The 19,822-nt window shown below is 38.7% G+C and overlaps 1 protein-coding gene across 1 annotated transcript in view; it reads right to left on the reverse strand.

The window, feature by feature from the left end:
• LOC145988594 (protein phosphatase PTC7 homolog) overlaps positions 1-16,463 on the reverse strand; it is an 89,318-nt gene extending 72,855 nt beyond the window's left edge. Inside the window, exon 1 of the mRNA XM_083123583.1 lies at positions 16,074-16,463. Coding sequence (XP_082979709.1) covers positions 16,074-16,311 — 238 coding nt within the window. The 5' untranslated portion in view covers positions 16,312-16,463. The remainder of the gene's footprint in view (positions 1-16,073) is intronic.
• Between the last annotated feature and the right edge of the window lie 3,359 nt (positions 16,464-19,822).

Raw genomic sequence — 19,822 nt, forward strand, 5'->3', positions numbered from 1 at the left:
GTGCAATACTTTACGGGTCACAGTCGTACAAATTTGCTGACACGCCTGCACTTTGCGATCTTCATGGTGGAGAATTCTATGAATTTTGACCTTGCGCACAACGGATTTTAGCCCCACAAACCAAACTGAGCGGAACGATATCAGGGTTCATTGGAGACGACTTCATTCATCCTCGGTGTACCGTCCAATAAGCAGTAAACTGCATGTTAAGGTAATGTTGCACTGAAAAATGCGGAAGGGTTCTATCCTATTGGAAACTATGCGTCCAGACTTACGGAACACCCTATATATATCATCATTTATTTCTCGTAATAATATAAATACATGAAGACATTATGTACTAGAAACATTAAAAAAACGTAAGTCTTCATACTTTTGTTTTATTACAATTAATGACGACTGATTGTGTGTAATTCATTAGGAAAAAAACATTTCGGCAGAAAGTAACTGTAACCCAGTCACTCCTAAAAAGTAACTTCCCGAACACTGGCGTATACAAGCTATACAGCTATCTCCAATTCGAACTAAAACTTTTCGCCAACTTCCGACCCCTGGCCGTAAGTTACAAAGTCTAAATGCCTACAGCTTTGAACTTCGTCCCGTGCCCCATCTATTAGACGGCAACGGAACAGAAGGCGAGAGGGTGGGGCGACTCTCTGGTATCGATTTCAAGGATGATTCTCCACGTGGAGACACGAAGAAGAAATCTAGAAACTTCGGCCATTACTCCGGGCAACGATGGGATTAAGAGCGAAAGCGACGTTTTCGCGCTAATCCTCCCCGTTCCAGTACCTTCTCCCAAAAACCCCTAGCGCAATCTCTCTGCGTGTCTGCATGAAACGTCATCACTGGTAGGTCACACTCACACGTCGAAAAAATATCTTAGTACCACAGTCGCAACTGTGTGTCGAATACGCGGCAAAATTAGGATTGTGTGGGTAAACTGTACTAATTTGAATGAGGTGAAGTGTGACTGAGATGAAATTGTCATATCCGGTCGTTATCTATTATTTACAAATGATGGCGTTGCATGAAAATAAGAGCCTATGCATAGGCCTTCTTATAACACGAAACCCATTACAGCGTGGCACCAGACCAGCCAATGGAGAGCTCATGGTTGCATTGGAATTGGATTAAATTGTTATTTTATCAACAGGTAGACACAGTTTAAAGTGGGGTCCGAACCACTGTGCAATGTGCCTCCACCGGGTATCGAACCCGGGACCCCTTGACTACAAGACGACGACGTTATCACTACGCCATCGGGGAGGTCCAGCTCACGGTTCCAGCGGTGTCGTCCTAATTCCGAACATTTGTTGCCTATACAGGATTTACTTGACAGGGTCGTGTCCTAATTGCGAACACATTTTCCTGCCTTCCTACAACTATTCTCACTTTCTGTGTTTTTTTAACGAATCTTATAGCGACTCAGTTCCACACTTGAGACTGGTCAAGTGCCTCACAGTTGGAACGTAGAAAATTCGACATGATTTAAAGTCGTCGTTGATGTATATATAATTTAATAATAAAAGTGAGGCCTTTTTTTATACGGCTATATACTACACAATTCTTAACTAAAAATAACTTTGTGAATTAATAATACCTTAATTTCGTAAATTAATAATATAAGTAGTAACTTTTACCTAAACTTCAAATTTAAATTTCAAAACGCATGACACTGTTCTTATAAATTTAGGAATATCACCAATCTTCCTCATATTTGTTAGTGATCCTTGTTCTCTTTTCATCCAATAAAACATATTTCTTCTTTGTTTTTATTTACATCTTTAGAATTGTGTCATTAGACTTTCTGCCTCAGCACTTAAGCTTCCACTCTTGGATGTGGTCTACCTAGCTCACTGTTGTTTTGTTTGTGTGCTTCCATTCCTCCACTGCATTACTTGTCCGATGGCTCCTGTTGAAGCAGTTCAACATCTATCTTGGCACTGAGGGGTTTTCAAGACATTAACACGAATGAAAGTCTCATTATGTTGACAGATTGAAAACGTAAAATGACCTTGTAGTGATTTACAAAGCAGAAGACTTGATAGATCTATCATATTGGCTATTGTTACCAGAGCTAGACAAGCCAACTGTCTCCCTGGGTAACTATCATTATTTGTTTTTGAAAACAGGTTTAACAGTTCCATGTGTTAGCAATTAGGACGATTTAGGCGTTGTTCGCAATTAGGACACAACCATTGCAGCTTGTGCGGAGGAGAAGGGAGTGAGAGACACTGGTAAACTTGGATCAGAGCCACCATAGAGGAAGGCACTTTCCTCTTCGCTTGCCATGCTCATTTTCGGTGAACAAAAAATATGCACCTGAGACGAAACAAAGAATGTACGTAAAGAAATGTTTAATATATCAGATATGTAATATACTATTTCCGTAGTCTTCAGTCACTGTCCTTCATTCATTTTTGTAGGTTCCCAACAGTAGTAAAAAAAAGTAACTCTACTAAATGAATTTCTCAATATTTTATTGCAACACCAATCATCTTTATTTTTATTTTGCTACTACAGAACATTCTACGTCCTCATATAAAATCAACTCATTTTCCTTAAATGTAGCTTTTGAATAGTTTTTTTCTTACTATATAGGGCATTAACTCATTATTTCTATTAATATTGTTCTAAATGAAATATTTTACATGGTTTAATTATAACCCTATTAAGATAATAAATAATAATACTTTCTCAAGTAATGAAATTATAATGTGCTATGTAAGATTGAAAAGGTAATAAATTGTTACCCTGAAAATGACAACAGTTCAGTAGCTTGGTATGCCTCCCTCTGAGATATGTATGTATATTTCACCCAACATATAAACAATATTCTCACTGAATGAATGAAGAAAACAGTCTACTATAGCCACCTCATTTTCGGACAAATCATGTTGAATGTCTGCAAAATATAACTGTATGCCCTGCATATACCTTAAAATACGTAACACGAAATGAATGTATGTATTTCCCAATTATGTAACTACCTAAAATCAGATTCTAGTAATACCGTAGACGTTTCAAAGCGGAGGCATCATTTGTACTATGCTGTACTGTACCACATCGACTTCACGAGACCAGAATGTGTCGCCATGTAATTCGTGTAAAACTCGACCTCAAAGGCGGGAAAGTACAAGTCGGTCAGAGCGAGGCCATACATAAAGAGCACTTGCGCAAAAAATAAATTAACTTTGAGAAATCCTCTACTTTCTCCATAATCACATGCGGTCACGGACCACAGACAGAGCCACTCGAAACATTTCCCTTTCATGTCTGGCTCTTAAACAGTAAAGACTCGCAAATGGTAGACAGTAATGTTATATTTACATTCTAGCCATCATTCGTCAGTTTTATACCTATTGGTTTAATCGTGACGATGAGGAGCAATGATGAACAGATGAAACTGATGGGGCAAACAATGATCTAGCATTCAAATGAGTTAATTTTTACAACTATGGCAACGATCGTTAAGTCCACTTAACCACTGTGCAATGTGCCCCCATCGGGGATCGAATCCGGGACCACTTGATTACAAGGCAACGCCATTAGCACTATTCAACTGGGGAGATAGGCTAACCGAAACTGGACCTACAGTTTAACGTGGGATCAGAAGCACTACAATGCGCCTCTACACCGAGGATCGACCCTTGGTTACAAGGCGACACTTAGCACTACGCCATAATAAAGGCACACGTAACAATCGTCATTTGCAAAATGGCACTACAGTGCAAAGACCCGTTATTACAGCATGCCTAATTTAGGAAACCTAACTCTGTATGGGGTACATCTGACAAAGGCGCGAAGCACTGGTCTGGGAGGGCGAGAAACGACTGCCTCTCGGGGTCCAAGCTTGGTAAACTCTCTTCGCTGAGATATATTCCTTCAAAAATAATAAAATAAAAATCTCAGTGACGCAACAACACCTTGGGAGACAAGACGTTAAGCCAGTTTTCCATTGGGTGACGCACATCCCCATTGGTATCTGCATTTGGATTTATTAAACAGAATACAGTAGTAAGAAGAAAAAAGAAAAACCATAGCCTACGTAACTGACAGTTCGGAAGTGTCAAAGAATAAATTTGCCGGACCCTGTTGCCGAGTGGTTAGCCCATCGCGCTCCGACGCCAAGGGTCCCGGGTTCGAATTCCGCTCGGGCTTGGTTGTTTGTGAATGTCCATTCATCAATTTCATCATTCATCCAAATCTTCGCAAATTAGCCAAGAGGCACAAAACGCGAAGTAAAATAAACTAAATCAATCAATCAAAGAATAAGTTTAAAAAATCATAAAAATTCCTGCTGTACTCACAACTTAAAACATTTATTCCTCCACGCATCAAATCACTTCCGTATAAACAATGGTTTTATTTTACTTCGCTCTTCTGCGACGATGAGGATGACGATGAAAGGACAAATCACAAACACACCGACAGAATACAATCCAAGCCCGAGAAAGGATTACATTCGCTGCGAGTCCAGACGCCAACCTCCTTAGTCTGCAAAAGTGCAGTCATGGGTGTACGAAGAAAATATGTTGATATTTGGGTGCCTTCCGGGTCTCCCCGATGGCGCAGATGCCGGGTTCGATACCCGGTGGAGGTACATTGCACAGTGGTTCGGATCCCACTGCAAACTGTAGGTCCCGTCCGGATTAGCCTATCTGTGCATAAAGTGGACCTAAAACAAGAATTCAAATGTTGGTGCCTTCCGGAAATGTCGCTCTTTACACACCGATACTTCTCTTCTAATAGCTCTAATTCTTCAAACTATGCGGAGTCAACAGTGAAATATTGAGCAAGCATTGGGTTGCGACTTCCAATGCGTGGAGGGAAAAAATAACAACACGAAAGGAAATTTCGTTAGCGAGTCGAAATTTAGTTAAAATTCCAAGTGACACGGTACAATGAGAGATGTTATTGAAAAAGGCAAAATCGTAGTTACATGATCAATGAAAATTTTAAACCTGGAATCAATACCTTCTTAAATTATAATATTACGAGAGCTGGTATAAATCTAATGTCAACTGTTGTCAATCTGTATTTGTATTTTGTATTCTCAAAGGATACTACATCAATAAACTTCATTGTCTGCCAATCCCTCATTTTTCATTCAGTCACTCAATTATCATCTTTCTGGGAATGAATGTTTTCTGTAGGTAAATTAACAATGTTGTGATAACGGATATCAGTGTTTCTACGATAAAGGGAGGGAAAAGATGCCACACTGGGTAGATCCTCCTGCTGAGAAACCAGCACCGGTTGAGGTGGGGATCTACTAGTAGGGCGAGAAAAGGCTCGTGACTTGGCTCCGTTCCCTGTAAAGTCCGAGAAGCAGCCACTTGAAGCCATTCCACAGCATCATGAAACAATAGCAATTTTCCGGAGGAAGGAAGAAGTCCATTGTTTCTTGTAGCTTCGGAATAGATTGAGCCACGTATGTACAATCAGGACGCTAACGTGACGTCTCCCCTAAAAGGTATATCCCTTCATTACATGCCACAGTTACGCTGCATGTTGAATGTAGTATGGCATTATACAGTTTTCTCAGCGACGTTGACACTTGGGGTAGCAATGAGTGGCGTGACCAACGGGTCACAATCCCCCCTTTTTTTAGGGCCCAGTATTCCTAAAAGAAGAACGTCAAAGACAGGAAAAATTGCAAAGTTAGGAATGACTACAAAAAATTATACACATAACTTCCACCCACTTTCGAAAATTAAACAATTTGATTTGACTACTGAGCCAGAGATGCTGGGTTTGAATCTCGGCCTGGCAATGGGTGCTCTTTGTGTGTCCCTTCATCAAATTTATCGTATCGTCTTCGCGATTACCCAAAAATGGCGGAAAGCGAAGTAAAATAAACCAGATCAAACAATCAATCAATGAATGATTTGATTCGCTTTTTTGACACATTTGGTTAATCGCGAAGATGATACGACAAAATTAATGAAGGGACAAACACAAAGAACACCCGTGTCCAGGTAGGGGTTCGATCCCGGAACTCTTGGTGTCGTAGCGCGCTGTGGTAATCACTCCCCCACGATTGGTTGATTTGATGTTCTAAGTCAACTTTATACACAGAAAGGCTAATCGGAACTAGACCTATAGTTTAATGTGGGATTCGAAATACTATATGCCTCCATCGGGTATCGATCCGGGACCACTTGCACTCCCCCACGGAGGTCGGCCGACAACAAAGACGAGAGGAAAGCGCTAACTATTCGGATACGTGGGTATCGGTAAAGCAAACTGCATTTTTCCAGAGTAGTAATTTCAAAGGAATATTTGAAATATCATCTTTATATATGATTAACTTTTTTTTCAAAAAATTTGCATTGCTTGATTTCCCTAATTTCCCCATATCACGATCTCGTTACTGAAGGATCCGGGCTCGAGCCCTGGCCTTTGCATGAGTGTTCCTTTGCAACCACTCTTCACCAGTTTAACATAATCAACGTTCATCGTCATGGCAGAAATTAGGTAAAGCGATGGAAGATAGAAGAAAATACAAATAATTTCCTCCCTGTGCATGTGCAGGGCACTGTGAAATCAGGAGCCTAAAATTCTCTGTTTATGATTGTCCCTCACGACTTTCATAAGCTCTTAGCTACTTATTGCGATTAAATCTATACAGCTAGAAAAAGGGATGGGAGAAAACAGGTAACAAAATACACCTTTTTCAACTTTCTTCAATGATATTAATTTGGCTTTTTGAGTTCTGGGATACATTCCTCATTTTTTCATTATTCACTGAGGCAGAGTACAACACATAGGAACAAGAATGCACGCTCGTCACGAATTCCATTCTGAATTGTTCTTTGTGAGGTACCTTCATCAATATCATTATATTATCACTCATCCTCATTTTCGCGATAACCAAATGTGGCAGAAAAGCGAAGTAAAATAAACCAAACCACCATCAAGAATAAAACGCCTGGTCTCTTGCCCAAATAAGTATATGATTGTTTAGCTTATCCATTTTTTTATTGGAGGCCAAGAGATTAGTATACTAAAACCAGAGCAAGAGAGCGTGAGCGAATATTTGTTATTTAATCATTATATATTCCATATTTGAAAAAAATGAAAGCATATTTTTTTGTCTGCACATAAGACGTTCCAATTGCATAAATAATAAAAGTGCATCCATCCCATATTATACATACATATTGTACAACGTATAAAAAGTAGTGTAAATACAGATAACATAAGTACTGCAAAAAATTTCCCCTTAGTCCTTTGTTTAGAGGATTTACAAAGGAAGCGAAGGGAATCCAATCCACTATCTGTCCTATAGATGGACTGGAGGACCTGAAAGCACGGGCTTTCAACCATTGGAGCGGGGGTGCACCGAGGGACGAGAAGCGCGTGAAAAAAAAAGTGTTTCATATGAACTGTGGCTTCAACAATACAATAAATATTGTGATTTGTAAATAATTAGAGATTTGATATTGATTGATCTACCTCTGCTAGACTAGCTACTCCTCAGTGCACGTCACTGAGTTTTCTTCGAGTGGCCATGTTCTCCGCGAGAAAAGAGGGAACCACACTAGGTTGCCATCAAATGGCCCGTAATTTAGTTGCACTGGTAAAGTGAAATAACAGTACAGAAGGAAGCTTCACACCCAAGGGACAGCATCGAACAGGTTCGGGAGTCGGAAAACCAGAGGACAGCCGCAAACAGGTTCGGAAGACCAAATAACAGCAGCGAACAGGCAAGAAGACTATGGGACAGCCTAGAAAAAACCAAGGGACTCACTCAACAGGTTCGGACGGCCAGGGAACAGTTGCGGAGGTTTAAAAAAAATCAAGTAATGGAAGATGTGTAAACTGAAAAACGGGGAATGTAAAAATACAGAAACATGACTGTGCTTGAAAGCAACCTACAACCAGGAATGGCATCATAAGAGAGGACAGAGCCGTGAAAGAAGAAAAAAATTGCAATTCGCTTCCTCGTTTGTTCCGGAGGCCGTACTCAGAAAGCGAAACTTGGCTAACTTACAAGTATACGTCACCAGCCGACTCAATACGATCGCCGTTGGAAATACAGAGGACAAAACTGGAGCCAAAAATTCTGTAACCGCACAGGCTGATGGAGACACTGAACTGACTGGGACAACAGGAAGAAAGCTTGCACACCTATTGCAAACACCGACTGGATCCAATTACGCATCTAGAAATATATTTCTGGGCGGATCCTCGCACACCTTTACACTGAAAAATATAGGGAAACATTTACTATACACACACGGCATATACACGAATATTAAAATGTTATTGGTTTTCTGAACAAACCATATATATTTGTTCATTAATGATGAAGCGCACAGAAAGCTAACGTGCTTCCAGAATGGAAATTGACGTTGCAATTTCTAGGTTAAGTAAATATCACAATCTATCCTAGATTTTGTTCATCTACCATGTACAGTATATTAGAAAGTAATTGCTATGGAAATGTAATCTGGTATTTCTAACATTATTAAATTAATCGTGATTAGTGGCACAGAAGGTACTACACACATACACACACACACACACACACATATATTGTGGCAAAATTTCTGAATCCCCCACGAAATACGCGACTTAAAAATGCATGCTGATCTTTGATGGATTTAACTGAAGGGACACGGGGGCACATGCCCCTCCCAAAACTAAGAATTATAAAAAATATTCCTAGCATTATATTACAACGAAAAATACTCAAGCAATCCTTTTGCAGATAGTAAAATAATAAAACAAAGTTTAGCACAAACACATTATTCGGGACTACATTTACTAGACAAATCATTGTTAATACAACGTATGACTACTTCCACTTCACAAAAAATCTGCATTTGCTGTCCGGTTCCACTTTTAAGGTTCAGTCCCGATTATTTTATGCCCACAAATTGGATCTAAAATGAACTGAACTGAACCATTGATGCACATCATATTTCCAGCGTTTATCTTGTCATATGCTTACAGCATATTGTCTGTCCTTTCCTGAAACAAAAAATTCTGGATCCGCATATGACATTGATATTAATCCTGCAATCAAGTGCGTGCATGGGGCTTTAGACACACACGTGCGCAGAACCCTTCCCACACGCAAAGGCCCCAGGTGGACTGCGATTCGCGTGTGGCTCCCTTTAGGGGGGGAGGGGGTGTTTCCAGGAACGGTAGGTGATATAGAAGGGCATTTAATAACCTTCCCTTCACCTTGAGTCCAGCGTGGCAGATGCTATCTGGACCGACGGCTTCAGTCACATCGTATCCACTGCAATGAACTTCACTGGTCAACCTTGACTCGATCAATTACTTGAGGGAGCACGTGTGCTTGGAAACACACTCGATTCAGTCAACAAAGTGGAACTCCGTTTACAGCATCCGATGCACTGTAATAGAGACGCGGACACTATCAATGGGGTCGTTACAACCCAGAAGGACGGCGAAAAGTTCACGGAAACAAGAGAAAAGAGCAGGCGGCGCATAGGCGGATCTAAAAACTTTTGCTTGGTCCCTGGCATAGCCCAGCCCCCTCCAAAAAATTGCAGGTTTATTAAAAATTTACAACTTAAAGGTATTTTGTTAAACTTTTCTTTCAAAATGCAATAATGGATGAAAATAAAAACTAAGTCGTCGGCAGTGCAGAATTTTCGAGGAAAGATCAGCATGAGAAAATTAATCATCGCACCGTTAAAAAGAATGGGAATTTATCTGCTATGAAAAAGGGCGGATTTCCTAGCAACCCCTCCCCGAAGTTCAATGCACACTGCCGTCAATTCCCCTTTTGGGGGGTACACTCTCAAACCTCCCAAAGTGTCTCAGTCTAACGCATAACCTACTTCACAAAATTTCCGATTACAGTGACTCGAATGAAAAGGTCTCGCAGACGGACATTTCGCTGCAGGAAAGCAATTCCATTAACGTCCTGTTTACACTTTCCATCAGGTCAAACAACAGCATTCGCTGACGAGCACGTCAAACATAGACACACCCATCCGTCCGTGCAGAAGACAGCCTATGGGAATTGGCGCTGAACTCGCCCGCACAATCAGCTGTTTGGAAAAGGAGCTATTTTTGCTGTTGGCAACCTGCACTGGTCATATGAGGGCCCAAAATACCAGACAACGGCTTGAATCCACTTGACATTTCGCGTGTTGTCCGGCGGGCGGGCTAAACTCCCAAGGGGGAAGACTGTTGGAACTGTGGTCGCAACAGTGTGTTCAACTACTCGTTACGGTTTCACTGGACCATGCTGGTTACCTGTCTACATCTTCGTTCAATCCTGTCGACGAGGATGAATGATGAACTCACTAAGTGAATGATGGGACAAACACAATTATACGTTCATATCTTAACGAAGGGTCGAACGAAGGATCTGTAGCTTGGAAGTGCGTTACGGCAATAGGTCCTCGAATTATGCTAATGCTCTAATTTCTGAAATTTTAAATCTGTTTAAAATCATTCTTATAATGAAACCTTACCCTCTCTCCTTTCTTCCCCCTATCTGTTTCTATTTCTATCTACAGACAATACAGAAGAGGAAGCAAAAGAAAGTACAAGAAGGGAAGGAAAAAGATAACAGAAGATAGGGTGATGTCTAGGTGACTCAGGGTCTCACCAGTCACCACTGTCGTTTCCAGGTTAGAGTAGGCAGGCATTCACATACCATTTAATCATCCATCATCCTATTGTCGCGATTAGTCTAAACAAGTATGACAGAAAAACCAAGAGGGGGGGGGGGGGAAACACCTTAAGAATAAAGAGAAGCATAAATAAGAAAAGGGAAAGAGAAACAAGAAAAAGAGGGGAAGGGAAAAGACAAAAAGAAATGAAATAAAGAAGGTTGGAATTAAAAATAAAAAAAGAAGTGAGATTTGCTTGAGAAGGACATTGAAATGTATCCGTCACCACAAGTACCGTCCACTGTTATTATTTCAACTATGAATGCCAGAACAAGGCACTGATACTTCAAACTACCACAGAGCTACAAACACAAAACTGGGTCCACTCATAAGCCTTCCAATTAACTGATCACAGATAAGATTTGGTATTCTATACTTCCCATAAAATATTGGTTCATTATGAAACAGGCTATCATATGTATATATTTGTTGTTGGTCAGTTCCTTCAAGAATCAACTAATGAACTGTTTACATGCTAGGTTGGGATTGGTACCATGTAGCACATCGTGGTTAGACAACAAACTTGGATATAAAACAAACTTTTCAAAAAGGCCGAGTCTGCTGCCACGCACGTGTCAGCAGTAAGTATAAGCTTCAAATTTGCTCCTGCCACGTAATTAGTCTGCTAAGAGGATTTTACAAATCTTACGAACAGATTGAGATGAGAGAAATGCAAGTTTATGATTAGTGGGAATGAATGTACAGGTAATTTAGACCCTTTTTCTTTAGAAAGCATTTAGCGATATTATTTTAATGCTAACAAAACCTAACCTAACTACGAGAGCATTTAGGTTTACATTAGAAGAATGCTAAGAAACATAATCTTAAAGAAAATTTGTGAAAGTAATCGCTACAACTTCACAGTATGTGTTACAGACGTAATCGCATGCATAGAATGATGAAATCACGATAAGACAAAGACCGAGTCTGCTACCACGCGCATCATTTTTGAGGTTCCAGCAGAAAAAGAACGTGGCAGCAGACACTGCCTTTCAAAAAATCTATTATATAAAACTACTTACTATAAGAACAAATTATTCTCTCTCCTTATGCAAGTAAACAACAGGTTACCAATAACCATTAGAGGTAGTTTTCATAAAATTTACTATGTGAATACTCTGAAAATTAAACTAATTGTATATCCAGACAAATATAATGTTTCTTATTTTCAGATGGACCCTATCTTTCCGTCCCTCCTTCCCCTACTTTTTTATTTTTAACTTTCACTTTCTTTCTTCTTCCTGTTCCTCTGTCATCCTATCTTTCCTTCATCTACCTCTCTCTCTCTCTCTTTCAATCACTTCTGCTATCTTTGTTTCTCTCTCATTCACTCTATATATTTATCCTTCTCTGCGTGTGTGATAAATGATCAATAAAAAATCTCCTGTAGGCCATTTGGGTGGATTAGAGATTAATCTAGCCCACCCGATAAAGTTTTTTTTAAAAAAAAAAGAGCCATTTTTCTGGACACTTCCAACTCAGTGAAAAGTGGGTTGTGTACGTTGTTACCTTGCTTACACTTTATGCACATAATATTTCCTTGATATGGCTTTTTGACTTCTGTCATTAACAAACACTAGTTAACATTTAAAAATAATATTATTAATATATAATTATTATATTTGGGTGGGTGTGAAGATCCTCTTTCCCCCACCAGCTTACCAATGATTTCACACCCTGAGCAGGCATCAGCTAACGAGGAAATCATCAACTGAGTCATGATATTATATAACAAATCAAACTGTGCTTAAAACCAAGATAATAATTAGTGCAATATTCAAGAATTGAAATTATAAACTTAGTCCTAACATAAATACTAGTAGGATGCAAACGAATCCACTTGGGAACACCAGGTCTACTGCCCAAGAGAGTGAAGGACTATTACTACCCCTAACCACTACCAGCATACGAAGAGAAATCCCTTTGTTTCGGTCTGCATGAGACTGATCTAACAATTACCTGATGAGCGACATCATAACCTCCAAAAGCAAATGCATATCTAGAAGCAAACAATCTGATTTGGATATTTCAAGGGAGGAATTGGGTTGTAAAGCTACCCTGCTGGTCATGCCTCATTGATCATCAAATATTATAATGGGTACATCAGCACTGAGGCTGAATCCTCTTCCTAATCCAGGGACAGAAGCCCCTTAGCAAAAACCGAATTAATTTGAGTCAGTGGAATTAAAAGCACAAATATTACAGAGATGAACCCATTTTAAAAAACAAATTAAACACAATGAAGTACCATATTGATAAGAGAGAATAAACTTTAATGACAAACACAATACACCTTTTATAAAAATTGAAGCTGTGAAATGATTCTTAACACACAACCATCACACTGGTTGAGAGTCCAGCTACCAGAGCTTTAAGCACAGAGGCATACTTCATAAAGAGTGGCTGATATTTGATGGCCTTTGAAAAACACACACTTTACACATCAGGACAAAAACTAAAAACAAGAACCCAAACCATTAAAAATCATACGGCCATAGTTGATCACCGAATAATTATGACTGGTGAGATGGATGAACATGAGAATGATTGCAGCTATGTTAGCAACCCCCCTCCTCTGCTATTCAATGCAGACATACAGGGAAGGGACATAACAATGCTTCAGTGCCAAACCTGACCTGTCTAAACTACTTCCACAAACAAACAGAAACATTACACAGTTTTACTTGCCCTCCAAGACTGGATGTAACAAACTAGAAGCACGGCCATGAAATAAGGCAGGTGGGAGAAGTTTGTGCTGTTGTCACGTCGGAGCACAACCTCATGTGTTCGGAGGTTTAAGAGAATGAAAGACCTTGTAGAGTTGATCTTTGTAATCCATGTGATACAAACTGACAGTATTTGCTCAAAAGGTCAGGGATGACACAAAAGTGTCCTGGAGAGAGGTCGGTCTGACGCTCGACCTAGGCAAGGAAACCTGGTTGACATTGCCACAGTGTTCCTCTCTTGCCATGCTTTTCCCATACGTTGCATCAGCGCAATTTTGCCCGGCCACCTATTTTCATGGCCGTGCATTTTAGAGATGTAATTTGTGGAAAGTGCAGATGTTGGTATTGTATCTAACTTATACAGCATTCAAACAGAATGCTAATGCTCTATCCCACCTTCAACAATTTTCATATGATTTTTCAGCAAGTTCTAATGTTGTTTATACATTTGTTAAACTTCAATGGTAACAGCGAATGCAATGAAGAAATCCCCATAATATGCATTTTCCTCTATTACGGTACAAACTATAAGGGTGAAAGTATAGGAAAAGCAAAAAAGTCTCAGACAACATGGGTCCTCAAGTAAAAAAGACAAAAACCTGTCTACCCTCACCTCCATCTCAAATGAATGAAATATTGTAACTGACATTCAAAGAATTAAAGACATCAGCAGCTATTGGGAAAGCCACTTACTACCAAACTGTCCAAAATATATGTTCCATATTAATATCTACCTCTTTCCTGCAAATCACTAACTTTGAGGTCACCTCACTTTTTCAGTATAAGATATTTTCAAAAACCTGAGTGGAACAATGGCATTTCATCACCAAAAGGTTTTCAACAAACATGTATTTAGTCGCATGGATCCTAATGTATTAACATTTATAAATACAAAGAATGATGCATCATAATACATTTAAAATTATGTAAAGAGCTGGGTATTGTGGTTTAAAAATACTTCAGAATTTATATTTGGTAACACTTTACTATACTACTTTACTATACCTGAGACAGATTTCTTCAAATTTACAGGAGAAAGTACTTATGCAAATCATTTTCTGTAGCGTTGTTGATGTTCGGGAATGTAATTTTGATTCATTTTAATGCGAATGCATGTGGTGTTGTACGAAAATCTATTTCCGACGCGCTATTGCTGCTGCCGCCATTTGCTTCCTGCATGAGAGCACAATACACTCTCATATTGTCCGTATATGCTAAATTGAACCAAACCTAACAGGCCTAACCTAACCTAGTAGGCATACCTCGTCCCCGTGATGGTTTGTGGGGCTATCGTGAATTTTTGGGCTTATGTCAATGGTTTTTCTGGCTCAAGGAACAATCAACGGTAAGCTATCGCCATGTTGTGTGTGGAAATAAACAAGAACAGTAAGTACTCGTAAATGTAAGAAATATACATTACTTTCCTAACAAATTCAATTATTTCACCTAAATAAGTGTTCCGGAATGCAGAATAGTATGTTAGAAATGTAAAAAAGTGCGAAAGAAATTATTCCCAGGTGTCTCAGGTATAGTAAAGTAGTACCTTTATATTTTACAGAAATACCGTGCACAACATTCAACTTTCTTCTTGACACTAAGATGGAATTTATTGTCCATTAATTCCAAAAATTAACCTTTACTCAAGAGGAAAAGAAACATGCATCTGAGATGCTGTGATCCTGGGACATTAACAAGGTTTAAATGTTTGTGAATGCATATTTCACCAACAAAAATTACTAGCCTCTGTACCCTACATGCTTCACAGACAAATGAAGTCAAACCTTGCTACAATTTGAAAGTGTCACACATTTTCATGCATTCAGGCTATGCCATCATACTCAAGTGTATATAAATATTTAAATCCAATCTCATGTGTATAAATTACATTTTAGGTGCAAAATGTCACGCACATAACAATGGAATGTCCCTTATGTATTATCAAATATATAAAAAGAACTTAAAATTTCTCTCGGAAATTTCACTTTAGGGAAATGTGAATGAAGTTGGGTGTAAAACTGAAATTAGCAAGATAGTGTACTGTGATTTGGATGCTATCCTGGTCAATGTAAATAGTTGTGGCTCCTGCAAGTGTAAAATCTTGAACTGTAATAAACACAATGAACAAATTATAGTGCACAAAGATGTTAAAAGGCCGTAAAAATTAATTACATATAGGTTCTTCAAAGTGATTAAAATTAAAATATCTGAACAATGGGTCCTGGTCTTCAATTGTTCTAACTTTAGGTGATCGATATTCGCACGTGTTGACATGTTATTGTATAGAACAGATTTCCAATAATATCTCACTTCTCATATACTTCGGATGTTTCACAGAGAAATTTGTAAATTTTTGCCTGTGGTGTTTATAACATGTACTGACACAACTGATAAACTTGTATATATTCCTTACTAATACGAGTCGATTTATCTTTACTGTGCTCCTATAAAAGGAGGTAACTGCAATCGATTTAAATATACTCGTAACACAGGCAACCAAAATGATGGTAATAACTTTAAAGTATCGTAATTGATAGCATTATTAAGTAACTTACCAAAATTGTATCGTATCTCATTGTGTACTAGCACAGCAGAAGATGGTACAATGTTATGTTGCACAAATTGGTTTCAAATCGAAGCATCACAAAATTTATCACAATCACAATTTATAAACACTTACCCAAAACATCTGCTGTTTTGTACTTCGCGAAAAACCACGAATCATCACCGAACTGTCCTTTTCTTAGTCTTGCGTTTGCGAGTTCTTTAGGAAACCCAGAAACAGCTGACACTATGTGTGGTTCATGTCTTCTATTGCAGTTCGCACTTAAATTCGGATCGGCGCAATTAGAATAATTGCATATCCCATTCCACAAGGCACGAGATAACAGTCTTCCAGTCCAAATAATGGACTGCATTATACTTTTTTAACACGGAGGTTTCTGCTAGTTCATTGTTCACAAACTCACATAATAGTCACTTCTTGTTGACCACGAGCTACACACCTCCAGCGACCAGTGGCCATGATGTTCCGCAACAGGACGCTATTTCATCCGATCCACACCAGGTGGCAGTAAGCTCCAAACCAAATCCACCATGCCAGAGAACCATGCCTTCAATAAAAAAGAAACAAAAGAAAGACAATTTTGTTTTGCGATGTTATTCGCAAAGGGTTATTAGGAACGCTCTTGAATCCTTAAATTAATCACAACGTACAGCTAACGGAACAAAGAAACAATCAGAAAACTTTCGGTGGGACTTTTCTCTGTTTCGTTCTTTCTATCTTTTTCTTTCTCCTTCTTTCCCTGACCGGAGCTCTTTCTCCCCCTCCCCCGTTTTTCATAATATACCCTAATTCCTTCAATTTTTCCATTTTTCCTTCCGGCTCGTTTTCCTCTGTTCCATTTTCTCTCTTTCTGTACCCTCTAATTTTCTTATCTCTCTTCAGCCTATTCCAAATCATAGTGCAATTTGTACTTGACTGAGAATGGAAGTCAATCAATCGCAGGGATTCGCAGGTCAAAAGAAAAGCAACAAATAATTTCATGGGTCGAAATTGAAATGTTCACGAAATGGAATGCTTTACTTTCGTTAACATGGTGTTGTCTTTCTTTCTTTTTCTCTTGTCTCTCCTGCAGCTACGAGATTAACGACAAGTGTAGTGAAACGACGCGCTGTGATTTGTTGTTTTAAGTCCACTTTATGCACAGTAAGGCTAATCGGGACTGGACCTACAGTTTAAAGTGGGATCCAAAAAACTACGCGCTGTATAGCTACAATTAATAAGAAAGGCGTCCGCAGGATTTTTCTCATGGGGAAAAGTAAGATTTCATATCTTGCCATTAGAGTTATTGTTATTATTTTTATTATTATTATTGCTAATACTACTGCGACCCTACCACGCTACTACTACTTAACAAAGCATAAAATTTAAATTGAATTGAAAATACGTTGGCGCTGACTTCAGACTAGAGTCTACTATTTAATAGAAACTGGATCCGCCTTGCTTCCTTTCCATAATTTTATGTGTCAAAGTGTACTGTAAAAAAAATGGCAGAGTGTAAATTATGAAGACCGGCGTCAGAAAACCGAATAACCGAGATATTCCAAATGATCTTATTTAAAATATCACTATTCTGCACTATACGTGTCTGAAATTCCTTGAAATTTGTTTTTATTCAAGAAGTGTAAAAACAATCACTTGAAGATGAATTTGTTTGTACAATTCGATATTATCACGCCATCGAGAAATTTCGAAAATTTCCTGTCCCGTCCTAAAATTACAACCCCCCCCCCCCCACAGGGACGGGGCTAGGGGGGGCTGAAGCCTCCCTCAAAACCGGCCTCAGCCCCCCAAGATTTTTTGTAGTACGGTAGACGCATTTTGACCGAAAACTTAAAAAGTTTAAGTTTACATTTTCCATTATTAAAATTCCATTGAGACAAGTACAATGTTCAAGTACATTTTCTAGTTCAGTTAGATCGCAAAGTTACTTTTAATACGATGTGTTCTAAAATCAAGGGGATTGGGGTATATGTAAATATGCCTGCCTGGATAGCAGTGGCTACCATTTGATACTACGTAATGGGCCAAAATCATGAGTGCCAGCCAAATTTGCTACGAAATCTGTTACCTGCCTCGTAGGTGGACGACGTATTCAGTGGCTGTGAGATTGATCTTTAATTGTTGGCATATGCAGCTAAACGTGTACATTATTTAGCTCCATAAATCGTATTGCTATATTTCTGAATATATCTAACAGATGTGTAAAATGATTTTTTTTTTAGTAGGACAACGTTCAACATCAAAAGAGCCGTCAATGTTATTTTCTGTTTGTTAGTTCCTCATTCGAGTAGCGACAATGGTATGAGTGTTATCGATGTTCTCTCATTGTTTTCATCGTTATATCTATCCTCATCGTTGCAAATATTCAAGAGGGAGAAATAGGACGTTAAGAAATCAAAGAGTACACAAAGTAACTAATTCTTAAATGTTAAGAATTGGAAATATTAAAATTGGACCTCCTCGCCATGGTTATCTAGCAGCAATACTGCTGCCTTAAAATTAAGGGGTCCCGGGTTCGATCCCCGGTAGAGGCACATCATTAAGTGGCTTGGATTCCACTATAAGCTGTAGGTCTCGTCCCAATTAGCTTCTGTGTATTTAGTGGATCTTAATACAAATCCAATCAAGTAAACATTTTTACATACGATGCAAAAATCAGCACGCTTGAGCAAATTTCATTCTTCGCAGGCCTAGGCCTACATGCTAATTAATTATTATTTGTGATGTTAGAAAATAATTTCTGCAGTACCGTCAAAGTGGCCAAATTTGGTTCCATGCAGAAGAATCAATCTTTGAAGCACATCTCATAAAACTATTGATCCAATTCTGATCAATATTCAGAGCATAATGTATTGTGAAATAAAATTATAATCTTCAGCAGTCACTTCTCTAACCAAAATGCCCAGTGCAAGAGTTGCAACTACATATATTCATTGATTTTATGTCAATATATTTGTCTCGTAGTGGAGGTGGATTTGAATTGAAAATATTTTTGTTCCTTGAGAGTGGCACGTCCTAAGTGGACGATATTTCTCACATCCTCCCCATTTTTAGCCCTAAGTTCTGAATTCCAGTCGTTCAACAAGAAAAGTAACATATTCCATCATGGAAGGGAAAATTGTATCATTAATACAGTTTCTATTCAAGGGTGTTTTCGCTTATTTGATGCCTACTTTATTAAGTTATTGCCAGTTTTCTGACGCATGAAAAGCTACAATCTTTATACGCTCCCTACTGTTGTGATTTGGACAGTTTAGAGTCACACTATGAGGCAGAATGGAAGCCAAAATAAAGACCTTCAGCAGCTGCTTGCAATGATTGAAACATTCAACATTTCCTTTTACGAACTTTATAAGCTTTGTGTTATTGAAATGTTCCTATCCCCATCAACAGTTGCTTGCGACAAACCTTCGAAATCTAATTGGTGACGAGAGGTTGAGTGCTCTATCTATTCTGTCCTTTGAAGAGCTTTCAAAGTCTTTGGATTTAAAAAAGGTTGTGGTGCCCATAAAAACAGACATATCTTATCGTAGTTTCTTGCTGTGGCTCACTTTCTCATTTTAGCAACAAATTAGTCACACTGTTTACATAGAAATAGTGTCACGTGTAGTATTTATACGAATATGCAGCGAGTTGATAATGTATGGTAATGACTAATGAGTGTAGTTTCTATGGTGTATTTTGTACTCTTCACATGAATAGTAAGACTCTGATATTTTCCACTCAATAATGGCTTAGGAAAAGAAACAATATAATTATTGCATTTTATTTGTCATAAAAGATTTGTGCCTAAAAGTACTTTTGTATATGATGGAATAAAATGCAACATCTCATTGACTTATCTTGAGTTCTGATTGTAAAAT

This window comes from Lepisma saccharinum, chromosome 6 (assembly GCF_977018435.1).
Source record: "Lepisma saccharinum chromosome 6, izLepSacc3.1, whole genome shotgun sequence".
Classification (NCBI taxonomy): Eukaryota; Metazoa; Arthropoda; class Insecta; order Zygentoma; family Lepismatidae; genus Lepisma; species Lepisma saccharinum.